The sequence below is a fragment of the Lonchura striata genome, chromosome 1A (assembly GCF_050655825.1).
Source record: "Lonchura striata isolate lonStrDom1 chromosome 1A, ASM5065582v1, whole genome shotgun sequence".
Lineage (NCBI taxonomy): Eukaryota > Metazoa > Chordata > Aves > Passeriformes > Estrildidae > Lonchura > Lonchura striata.
In genome coordinates, this window is record NC_140741.1 from 69,561,226 (window position 1) to 69,573,286 (window position 12,061).

Here is a 12,061-nt window from a genome sequence, read left to right on the forward strand (position 1 = left end):
GCAACCAAAGCTCTCATTTTAAAGTGAAAATAAACTTCCTTGGCTCCCACAATTTTAGATAAACTTCCTTGACTCGCTCCTACAATTTTAGTTGTAAAATTACTGCTCTGAACATGAAGAAGGGGTTGCAAGCAGTCTGGAGCACACCTGCTCCTGTAGCACAAGGAGGGCAAGCTGGTGATTGCACAGGCTAAAGCAGAGCATCTGCCTGGATGTTGGTACAGCTCTAGTCCCACCTGGTGCCTGGAGTTTGTGAGGAGGATGATATGGTGCACAATACCCATCCACCCACTGACACTCCAGCTCTGATAGGAGATTGCCAGGCTGTCTGAAGAGCCAAGACAAAACACAGGCAGAACCACTGGTGAAGGTGGATGTGAACAGACCTTGCTGTCACACACACCACTTCAGCTGTGGCTCATGGTAATGCCATGCAGGAGCTGATAACTTGCCCAGGGACCCAGAGCATCCTTGGGATGCAGCTGGGGGTCTCAGCTTGCACTGCCCAGATAGGGAAACTCGCTGCTGGCTCACAGCCACTGGTGCTGCTCAAGCAGCATCATACTTTTTCCCATTCCTGCTCATCCTGCTGAGCTGGGCTCTGCTCTGACTCATGCAGTATCAGCAGAATTCCCAATCCATTCAGATCAGAGAGCCTTTGAGTGCTGCTGAACCAGAAAGGACCCAGCTTGCTTTTCTGGTCCCAGACTGAATTACTCTGTCGGACTTTAGGAGAAATGCCTTTTTTTTTTTTTTTTTTTTTTGCTTGTAAACAGAGATAACATAGGGAAGCTCATGAGGCACTGTGATGTAGCCTAGTTCAAAGCAGAGCTGAGCTTTAAAAGAACTGGGTGTTCATACGCTGCTATGGGTACATCATATATATTATCATATTGCATTAATCTGGACCACCTGACCTGACATCTCCAAAATACCCAAAAGCTCTTCTCCCTTTATGTTCCTCTTGAGGCTGTGGACATCAAATTCTCCTGACAATTTGGACAAGATGATGCTTCACAGATGCACAGACTTGTAAACCTTTCATCAGAGGCTGGCACAATGTTGTACAGCAGAAATACCACAATGGCCTTGTCTTACTGGAGCCTGGAATTCCTGCTGCCATTTATTCAAAGTCTTATTAAAGTCTTGGAAATACCAATAGCAAAACACACTTATATACAACCAGAAATGGATGAGCCTGTCAGCATTCTACAGTCTCTGTATCTCTGGAAACCTTATCTCTGCCTTCGGTATGATATGATCAGATTCCTCCACATTTGAGAAGAACCTGAATTCAGCTGAGAACAGTTAATTATGTTTGAAATTAATATTAATCACTGTAGGGGACACCTCCCCTCCCTGTTTTTGCCCCATAAAGAATAAAAAGAAAAATGGCCTTAAAGTGCAATATCTACATGGTTGAAAGGACTGGAAGAGATAGAGAAGAAAAGGGATGTGTGGGGCTGAACACCTTCATATATGTCACTGTCTGGGAGCCCTTCTACTGGGCTTGAAGGGCAGGATTTTTATCTGTCTCTGGGCTCATGCCAGGCTTTGCACCCTGGGATACCATGAACCAATGATGACACCACCATGAACATCTTCCATTGCACCTTCTCCTTCTCAGTGTAGCCTCCAGGCTGAGCGGAGCATGAAGGATACATGGGGTCAGAGATGGTTCCCAGTCTGAGCAGCCAGTCACTTTGAGAAGGAACTGGTCCATCTTTTTGGTTTTGCAGGAACATCAGTGGCTGGCTTGGACCAGAAAGCAGAGTTTTAGATGGTAGAAACTAATTGAGGTGAATCCCCATCATCATCCAGAGAACATGTGGTATTTTCAGGAGTTAACCAGATCCAGCTCAGTGCATGACTCAGACAGCCACTGTCCCTGAGCATGTAGCTTGTAGCATGTAGCAAGAGTTGGTGTAAAAGGCATTAGCAATTTCCACCTGTAATAAGCTCCAACCAGCCTGGCTGATTTTTCTAACACTGAAAATCGAGTTCTGGTGGTGTAACAGGGTTTTTAATTTTGCTTTTGGACAGCAGTTGGGTACTGGTATGTGGAAGGTTACCACCTGGGATGAGGAAGTGGGGTAGCCCCGGAGGAGCTGACCTTAGGAGCAGTGATGGGCAGCTGTGCTCATTTGATGGCATTTCAAAAGGGTTTTACTTTGGACTGGTCTGGTCCTGTGGACTGAACGCTGGTGTGTTTGTAGGTGTGAAGCTCGTTTTGTAGTTGGATTTTTCTGTGAAAGAGCTTCAGTCCTAGCATCACTTCATGGTGGAAAACAAAATGCATAAAGCAGGAACAACCGGGGAATTTTCCACAAAGGCACGCTCTGATCTGAATTAAAACGCTAATAGAAATGCATTCAGGGAGTATCTTTTGCTGACCAACTTTGCAGGAGTATATTCCTTTTGTTTAGTGCGCTTTTCTTTCTTTCTCTCCCTGAATTCCCGGCTGACAATTGACAGGAACTCCCTTTCAGCGTGGGTTCGGTCACTCGCTGGCGGCAAACGCGCCCAGCAAAAAATGCTCCAACTGCCGGCGTTCCCCGAGCAGGGAAAACCTCCTGGGCTGAGGCTTGGAATGAGGATTACACCCTTTTAAATCAGTACCGGGGAAATCCACGATCTCCCACGGTGACGAAGTTTTCTCGGCGCTTCCCTCGCTCGCAGGGGGAGCGGAGCAGCGCCAGCCCCGCAGATCACGGTAGGCAGGGCAGGGTCCCGCACCGTCCTGCCCCGCGGCTGGGCTGGGATCGCCCGTCCTGCGCTGGATGCATTACGTAAGGCAGGGCTCGTTTGTCAGCCGCGATGGCACAAACATAGCTGCGGGCGGATTATGCACGGAGAGCGAGAGAGGAGGCGGAGGGAGGAAGGTCTCTCCGGGAGCTCCGCGCGGCTGAGGATCGCTGGCGGTGGCAGCGCCTGAGCTGCCCTGAAGGGTGTCGCTGGCGGTCCCTGCCATGCTCTTGTTCGTGTGGGATGCTTGAGACGGGCACGAGGTACTAAGTTGGGGGACGACGATTGGCATGAGGATCGGAGCAAAATGGAAGGGCTTCTGTCTCCGATGAGAACGAAGGTAGGCAAAGATGTTAATGTCTTTTGAGGCTCAATTTACCCGACGAGGGGAAGGGGAGTTGCGGGGCTAGCTCTGTGAATAGGGGGCTTGCCGGGCTTTTGTCTCTTTTCTTTCCTGTCTCTTTTCTCTTTTCTTTCTTATTTTTCGAAACTATGCTCGTGAATGTAACTCGGCAGAGGAGCGACAGCAGTTGCCTCCAAGAGGGGAGTAACGCATCACTCTTCCTCGACAGAGATGACCTTTGCAAATGAGTTTGCCTTTTGGAGTAGACAGCCATATTTTTGTTTGAATTTCCAGTTGGAGGCTCTCATTGTGTCTGTGTGTCTGTGCGGGCTCCCGGGGGAGCCAGCCGGGGGAAGCGGAGCCGCGGCGCAGGCACGGATGGGGACACCGGGCTACCCCAGCGTGGTGTCCTCAGCGGCAAGGCGGGCACGGGCAAGCAAAGTGGGCGATTTTGTGCCCAAATACCCCGCCAGGGTGGGAGAACCTCTCGTTGTGGACCCAGACAAGAAAGCTGTAACAGAGAGTGAGTGTGCAGAGCTAAGGAATTGCTGCGCTTGTCTGCTGCCTTCTGACACTGTCAACTCTCTTTAAAGGTTTGTCAGTAATCCTCAGTATTAAAGAAACTTGAATTCCAGCAGGGAAACGACAGAGATAAAACAGTGATGGTTTAGTTTGTAAAATTCCTCCCCATTATATTATTTCTTTGAGGTCCTGGGGGATACAATGAATCCTGACTGCATTTTATTTAGCACATGCCTCCATCCCATGTGGTAACTGCCTTGGGTAAATCCTGATTTCAGTCCATCACCACATTCAATCCAACTCAGTTGTATTGTATCTCAAGACTGGAAGAATCGGAATTCAGTGGCAATTCTTGCTGGCAACAGGGTGTCTTTGTATGTCTTAGATGCAAACAGTTTTGAAGGGGCTGTCAGACAAGAGTTGCTTTCTATAAATGCCAGACTTGAAGAAATTCTGAGAAATTGTCTGGTCCAGCCCTTGTGCTGAAGCAGATCAGCTAGTCTGGTCTCCTCAATTACATCCCTGCCACTCACTATCCTAAATTAAAGGCTCTTCAATGATTTAAGGTCTTTTCAATATTAAAACCAAGAAAAGTGATTTAAATAAAAATAATTTGCCAACAAATGTCTGCACTGCAATTCTCCAGGGGAGTAATATTTTTTCCATTTTAATTCAGGGGTTTTTTTTGTCTTGAACAGTAAGTTGATAATTTAAAAAAGAACCTGCCAACTTCATATAGCTCTCCATTACCAAGAACAATGCTATGGGCAGTTTTTAGAATGAAAGATTTATAAGGGATTATAGACCCAGCCATTCATATCTCTCATTACTGAGGAATACATACATTAATGTTAGGCTTTGCAAGGCATTTCTCAGTCTTATTTTTTAAAAATCAGATAATAGAGGAAACCCCTAGCAGCTGCCCAACATTTCCATCTCATTTCCATTATTAGAAAATGTAACTTTCATTGATTTAGCTGATGTTTCCATTCTGCTCCTCTAACCAGGCTTGAAACAACTGCTGAAAGCAGTCTCTCCCAGGACTGGTGAGCTCTCAGGCTGATGTGTGGATTACAGTCAGGCGTGTGTAGTAGCAGCACCTGCAGCATGTGTGAAGCTATAAAAATGACAGAGTAGAGTAAGGGAAGTGGTCCAGGACCGGATATTCTGTTTGTTCATCTGATCTGCTTCATAGCTGCAATGTAAATCCCAGTAACACCATCCATAAAGTGTAATCTCAATTGCCACTGTCAAGTAATTTATTGATCCTATAGAAGAGTATGCTTGGGAATATAGACATGATCCTTTGGATCACAATCTGACTTAATATTAGAGAAACTGAGAGATTCTGACCTCCTTTGTGTATGAAAAAAGCTCCTCAAGCCACAGAAATGTGATTTTAAATCAGCTATTGCAATGATGTAAGATCAATGGGATTCTCTGGAAGATCCAGATCTTGACGTTGGCGTTACGTTGCTGTTAATCTGGAGTAGCTCCATGGCAGCTGATTGAGATATTCAAATAGACTTTGTGAAATAAAGGTCAGGATTTGGCCCTTATATTTTTACCTTTCAGAGGAACAACAATACATAGATCACTTGAATCTATTCGAAATCTTATCGCATTTCCAAGATGCTTCATGGCTGGCAGTGGATCCCTGATCCCTGCCAGAAAATCAAGTGTAAAACCTATTAAATCCCCAAATATAACGTTAATACATGACGACTACACAAAAAAACTTGACAACAGCAAGGCTGCCAATGTGCCGAGACCCCTGCCTGCTACACTCCCTGATACTGCCTCGTTTTAACTCCTCTATTCCCCCGTCTGTCTGATCCCATCTGTTGTCACTTGTTTTACACTGAGGCTGAAACTGTTGGGGCATATTAGAAGTTTTTTTGTCCTTTGGTTTGTATAGTGACAAGAAGGGCAGTGGGCTTCTGGTCATTTCTGGCAGAGCTGCCTGGAAAGAGCCTGGAGCATCTGGGAGCTCCAAGACTTGAACCTGTGTGAAAACATGCAAATAAAAACTCCATTTAATCCTCAGAGTCTCAAGCAGCTCTATTTAACCTGCTCAAATCTAGACAGAAAACCAAAATCAAATAATTTTCTTTGTTTCCATGGGTAAGTAGGAGCAAGAGCTGACTCTGCAGGCACTTCTCACAGTCTGTCACCAGCAGGTGAGGACAGCCTACATCTGCCTCTCACAGCCAAATGCAAGGGTCCCTGGAATTAAAATGAGGTCTAAATCCCTGCAGGTGGATTTAGGTGTATCTTGTGGTGGCACTTGAAAATAAGATTGCTGTCAGCTTTTTGATCCCTATTGTTCACCGGTGTTGTCACTCCACTGACAGAGGGACAGGTGGGCACATCTTGACTAAAGAAGTCCAGTTTATTATGCTTGAGGGCTGAAGCAGAGACATGGACACAATGTCCTTAGTTTTCCAACCAGCTCCATGGCAGGGCTCGCCAGCAAAGGGCTGGGAATGTACAACCAAGGGCCTATTTCATAGAGGACTTGTTTCTCATCCCACAAGGTAATAACCCATTTGGTTGCTGGGCTGTGCTGGGTGATCATACAGTGGGTACTTTAGAAACTCTTTAAAACATTTGGTAAATTGGGTATTAAACACCAAACACATTACACCGTGTAATGGACTCCACTGCAGCAAGCTGTGGGTGGTTAAAACATTTCTGCTTTTGTATAACCAGGGTGCACAGATGAAGGAATTCTAAGGAAAGGGAAGGGATACATGGTGAAATGGACTGGCATGTCAAAATTGAAGCAGATATGCAGAATGCAATGAAGAGTAAAGTTACTGCATTTTTTGTGTTGATGATTAAATTTCATTTGATTAGAAGTAATGGGTGGGTTGTAAATATTTAGTAGGTTAATAGAAATACTTATAAATATTACCAGAACCAGTTAAATTCTGTAGCCTAGGATGTCTGAGCCCTCATTTTCAGAGCAAATGAATGTACACAAGAGCAATGTCCCCATGCCACCTTAAGAGGCTGTGAAGTTGATTGAGTATCACAAAGTGAAAAGAATGAAGAAATGCATAAATATTGCAGTCCCTTTGTTAGCCTCCATTTTAATTTGTTTTATAATCCTCAACACATGCACAATTTGCCTTAACCCTCAGTGCATCGCCTTCAGCAAATTACACTGGCATAAGAATTTCAGTAATTTTAGTTTCTCTGCTGCTGACACTTGCCAGTGCATGCTACTGAATTTGCAATGAGCACCTGGCTCGAACCACGCAGAACTGGCTACTGCTCTATTTTCCTTTCAGAAGCCTGTGTTTGGTGCTTTTTTGTTTATCAAAGCACTGCCTCTCTTTCAGAGCAGCTGAAAGAACTTCTTCAATGAACTTTTCGTCTGTTCAGAAACACACGCGGAGGGTAAATGGAGATTAATTACTGCCGAATTTACTAAGGTTTGCATCCAAAGATAATGAATTTTGAGTGTTCCTGTGTACAGCAAATTCAGCAAGGGAGCTCAGTAAATAAAGTGTGTCGTATTTAGATAGTGCTCTTTAAGCATTAATGGGTCTGTTCTCGTTTATTGAATCTTATTCACTTTATCTGTTTATTGTAGATTTTGGGGATTAGCAAACTCCCATGGTGTTACTGTTGGTTTGTTAAGCCCTGTTGGCTCTGCTTTCAAAGCCACTTAGTTTTTGACCATGGATCTCTCCAAAAGAATGGTTAAGTTGTCCTTGTGACTTACTTAGAGAAGTTCACAGTGGCTCAAAGAAGAGAAACTTTGGAAAGTACACCATACCCTGAGAATCCTAAATAGCAAAGGCTGTGACAGCTGGCCTTTAAGATTGCTGGGGAGGAAGTCAGGAGGGGAAATTACCCCTGGGAAAGCAAAGTCTGGAGCCTGGGTTACACCTGTGGATTGCTGTAGTTTTTCACCCTTCTTGGATGGCACTGAAAGGAAGTTTATATAAGCAGGTTTTTTGCAGCTGCATGCAGCAAAACATTTGAACAGATTCAAAACTTTAACCTCTCTTTATTTGAAACTTTAAACTCTGCAGCTTTCCTGCAGAAGTTCAGGTTAGGACCCTGCACTGTCTGGACAGCTATGAATATTAAAATCACTTTACAGCACTCTTGTAGAAGGCAATAAGCAGAATAATTTCTTTGTATATGTTGTGAAGCCAGTCCTGGCGTTTTTAAGAATATCAAAAGACTAAAGTTGCCCCCATCCCTCCAAAAGCATTCACATTGCTCCTATGGAGTCCTTGTTTTGACACAACTGTGGTTTTCACTCTCATTTTGAGTATCCCATCATGATAGACACACACTGGTGCTAATGACACTTACAGAGTGAGATTTCCAAAGCCATCTATTTCTGGGGCTTCTGATCTGCCAGATGGAGTGACCTCACATGGGCAGTGAGCACACAAACACAAACACAGTATTTCAGGTTCTTGTGCAACCACCCACAGACACACAAAGCTCATAGCACGAACTGGGCAGTGCTGGGGCCACAGGGCCCCTGCTCAGGCTGTTGAGCAGCTGAAGGGACACCTCCTTCCCTGCCTTATTATCAATTTGACATGGAGGTCAATGAGGCCATATGTAATTCTCTGAGCTTGTAGATAGTTAAAAAGAAAGGCAATTGAAGAAATAATGAAGTCCTATGTCAGCTACTGTTAATCATAATTTAATAAATACCTGGGAGAGGGGATGTAGGGGCATAACTCAGAGCAGAGTTTGGCTTTGGAACAACTGTACCATAACATTATGCCTCTGGAAAAGCAGAGCAGTTTCCATCCTGTAACATTTCCTAAACCCATTCAGATTTAAAGACGATATATCACTGAACATAAAACCAAAAGGTTATTTTTCCTCCCCGGCTGTGCTTTGCAGCAGAGCAGCAAGCTCCATGCCTGACTGGGCCCTGCACACATGCCCAGTCACACCAGGGGTGGGTTTTTTACTGTCCAGGGAGGGGAAATGCTGTGTACCCTGGGCAGGAGCTGGGCACTGCATTGCTAATGGGAATTGCATTGCAGAGCACTGGGAGCTCAAAATCCAGCACAGGATGCTTAGTATTGGACCTGTATGCTTAGTGCTGGATCATGAGAACACCATCCCTGTCCCCAAATGCTCCCGACTGAAGGCTGGGAGGAAATAGGAGCATTTTGCCTCCGTTTTTAAGGAGGAAGGATTGCAGTTCAGATTCTGGTATTTCAGTCAGGTTCCAAAGCCTGGGGGATGCTGCCCATTTTCAGCATCCTCAGGAGCACAACTGAGTCCAGGCTACACTGTCCTAGGCTCCACCCTTGGCTGCACACCAGGCTGAGTGGGTTCTGCTCTTGCTGAGCTCTCCCATGACTATCAGACAGCCCCTGAGATGAGCCAGGATAATCACAATGCTGGGACAGCTCTGTCTTTCACAGACAGTTTGATCCCCTCTCTGCCATCACCAGCTCAGCATCAGTCCCACATCACTGGGAGGTGCAGTTAGGCTTGGCACGCTGTGGTGTTGGAGCCTGGAATGATCACAGCAGGCCTTGGTGACCAAAACTCTCACACCGTGTGCCAAATACCACTGGATCCTTTCAGGGGATGGAAATAGGAACTGCTCCCACCTGCCCTGCTCACCTCCCAGTGCTCAGACACCATGTCCCAGCTCAAGCCATCCTGCACCCTGCCCTCAAGTGTCTGTGTCTTGCTCAGCCTGTGCAAAACCAGGCTGGAGCAGAGGTGCCCAGGAAGGCCTGACATTCCCTAAACCTTTACCTGAAAGTGCCAAAAGACCTTCCCTTGGCTTCCATGGGACCTCACAGAAAAGCACACTGGGGGGCTATAAAGACCACAGAGGTACCAAAATGCAATTAATAATACCAATCATATCAATAACAGCAAAAACATAATAATAATAATGATAATGTTTCAAATGCAGTATGGCAAGGCAGAGACTGGAGGGAAGAAAGATGATGATGGTGGCACTAAGAGCATAAAGCTTGCTAGCTCAGTATGTGGGTCACAGGCATTTTTAGGAAGTGTAGAGAAAATACACTGGTGAGCTCTCATTTTCCCAGTCATTTCATTATTTTACTTAATGGCAGCTATTGTCGAGGCAATTTGCCACCCTTTTCAAAAGCAGGATTCAGACAGAGACACCCACTCTTTAGCTGTGAATCACAGGTTGTATTCCCTGGGGAAGGTCACAGAGTCTTAACTGCTGCAAATATGGGAAAGCTGAAAAATGAGAAAGATATTAGTGAGATGATTATGAAGCAAAAAATGATGCTTGCCCCAAAATGCCAGCCTGGTAGTTATCTATGGAGGAAAATAGCCCTCCTGCATGTCTGCCTGGTGTATTAGGTCATTCTGAAGGTAGTGATGGTAGGGAGTGCATGTGTTTAATGTTTGTGACTGTATGGAAGGAAATAAAACACTTGCATGATGCACATTTCATGTAAAAAATGTCTGCTCCACAACCAGTGCATACCAGCATAGCTCTGAGCACCCCAGCATGGACTTCAGTGATGGTCAGCTATTTCTTATAGGATTTTACTGGGTTTAAATAAATGTAAAATGTGTGCAGCTTTCTGTGGGCTTTCTTCCTGAGAACACACACGTAATGTACCTTAGCTTTCCCTGAGTGCCTCCTTTATCTATGTTGCAATATAAACCCCACCAAATCTGTGAGACCAAAACTCTGATCCCGTTTGGAATTCAATCAGCAAGACAAAAATCCCAGGCCCTTCAGGTTGCTCCAGTCCAGAGGAGAGCAGAGGACAGATGCAGGTGTCTTTTTGATGTGATTTATAAACATACTACAATGTCAATAAACATACAGAGTCCTTTTTCCCTGACCACAGCAGATATTAAACAAATGAGAGAGCAGATTCCCTCTCCAGGCTGGCTTCTTTCATGCAGCATTCACCCACACCTGTTTTTTCCTTGGTCCTTGGCTTGCTTATCCTGTGAGGAAGTTATTTCTTGCTCCCTCGTATAGTCACAGGGCATCACAGAACATGGTAGACCAGCTAAGGGACACAATCTCCTTTTCTCTTCAGGCTCAAAGCCCCCATTTTGGTGATTTGTTTGGGGTTTTTTAGGGAAAATCCTTGTTCCTTTTGTGCAGGAGCTCAGCTGTTGTGGCAGTGCTGTGTAGCAGCTTCCCAGCACCCAACCTCTCCTCATGTCCAGAACAGGAAAATCTCCCCAAATTCAGCTGTCCTGAGGCAGAGAGACATTGACTTTGGTCCCACACAACAGGCTGAACAGCTATTTAAGGCCGATTTAGTAGTAAATGCAGTATAAATATCAGCAGTATAAATTCACCACCCTTTTTTTTTGCCCTACAAAATCTTGTTCATGGGTCTCCCATGCAGCAAACACCAGAGAAATGTGGTGGCTCTCAGGACATGACACGGGGTCCCCTGGGCCACAGCACTGATGAGGCACAGCCCAAAGCAGCAGCCAAACCCATTCCAGTTCCTCTGAAAACAGGCAGATATCATCAACTTCTGCTCTTGGTGGCACAAACACTTGCAAAGTTTGGCTGTGCTGAAGGAACATTAAAGGTAGAAGACATCTCCCAGGTAGACAGCACTCAAACCCCTTGGGGCTTTGAAGACAGGAGGTCAAAAACAATATATCAAGTCAGTTATCAGCCAGTCCTGTCTTCCCTTCCTCCCCTCCCTCTGGCTCAGAGCTGCAGGAGCTCAGCTCCTTTGATGTAAACCTGTCAGACACTTTGGTCTCTTCTCTGCCCTGCCCTATTCTTCAACACACACATTTGTATGAGATTTTAATTATAGGCATGATCATATTGGTAGGAAAACCCTTCCTTAATTACACACTCAATTAATTTTAGTAGCTTAGGAGTTGAAATACGAAGTTGGGTGAAATCATTTCTGCTTCATCTAAACTTGAATCTCTCCATGGCCAGGTTCTGAATAATACTGTGGAAGTAATTTTTCTTTAGAAAAATGGATTTCATTTAGAAGAGATTAAATTGTTTTGGATAGAGGGAGTTAGAGTATTATCTAGTACCAATGATATTCTTTTCCAGAAAGCCTAATTACTTATAAGACTAATCTTTTCAGCAAATATTCCATGATCAGGCCAAAGAATTATACACCACAAATAAGGCAATATTTAGCTTCATTAGGGCTGGCACAACCCCACCCCTAATGTATTGTGGTCTTTAGAGATCAAGTGAGATGAGAGATTAAATGTGTCTTCATAACATCAGATACCTCTCCATGGCACCAGGGCCTCAATGCTCACACCCTCACTGGAATTTGGGTGGCACTTCTGCTTCTACTGATGGCACCCTGGTAGCGATGTCTGAGAAATATCTCGTCTGGAACCTGCTCATCTGAGCTTTAAGCCAGGATCTGTTCTTGTCTCTATTAAACTGGTGACTCCCAAGGTGTGGGACAGGAAGCCTGTGCTGCATCCCTGGGATCCTGG

The 12,061-nt window shown here is 45.1% G+C and overlaps 1 protein-coding gene across 5 annotated transcripts in view; it reads left to right on the forward strand.

Moving 5' to 3' along the window:
• FRMD4A (FERM domain containing 4A) overlaps positions 1-12,061 on the forward strand; it is a 356,355-nt gene that overhangs the window by 81,306 nt on the left and 262,988 nt on the right. The window contains exon 1 of one of the 5 annotated variants that reach the window (XM_021531012.3): positions 2,872-3,085. The exons of the other annotated variants lie outside the window; for them this stretch is intronic. Within the exon in view, the coding sequence (XP_021386687.1) occupies positions 3,053-3,085 (33 nt within the window). The 5' untranslated portion in view covers positions 2,872-3,052. Of the gene's footprint in view, positions 1-2,871; positions 3,086-12,061 lie in introns of those variants that run through there. 5 annotated transcript variants of the gene reach the window in all.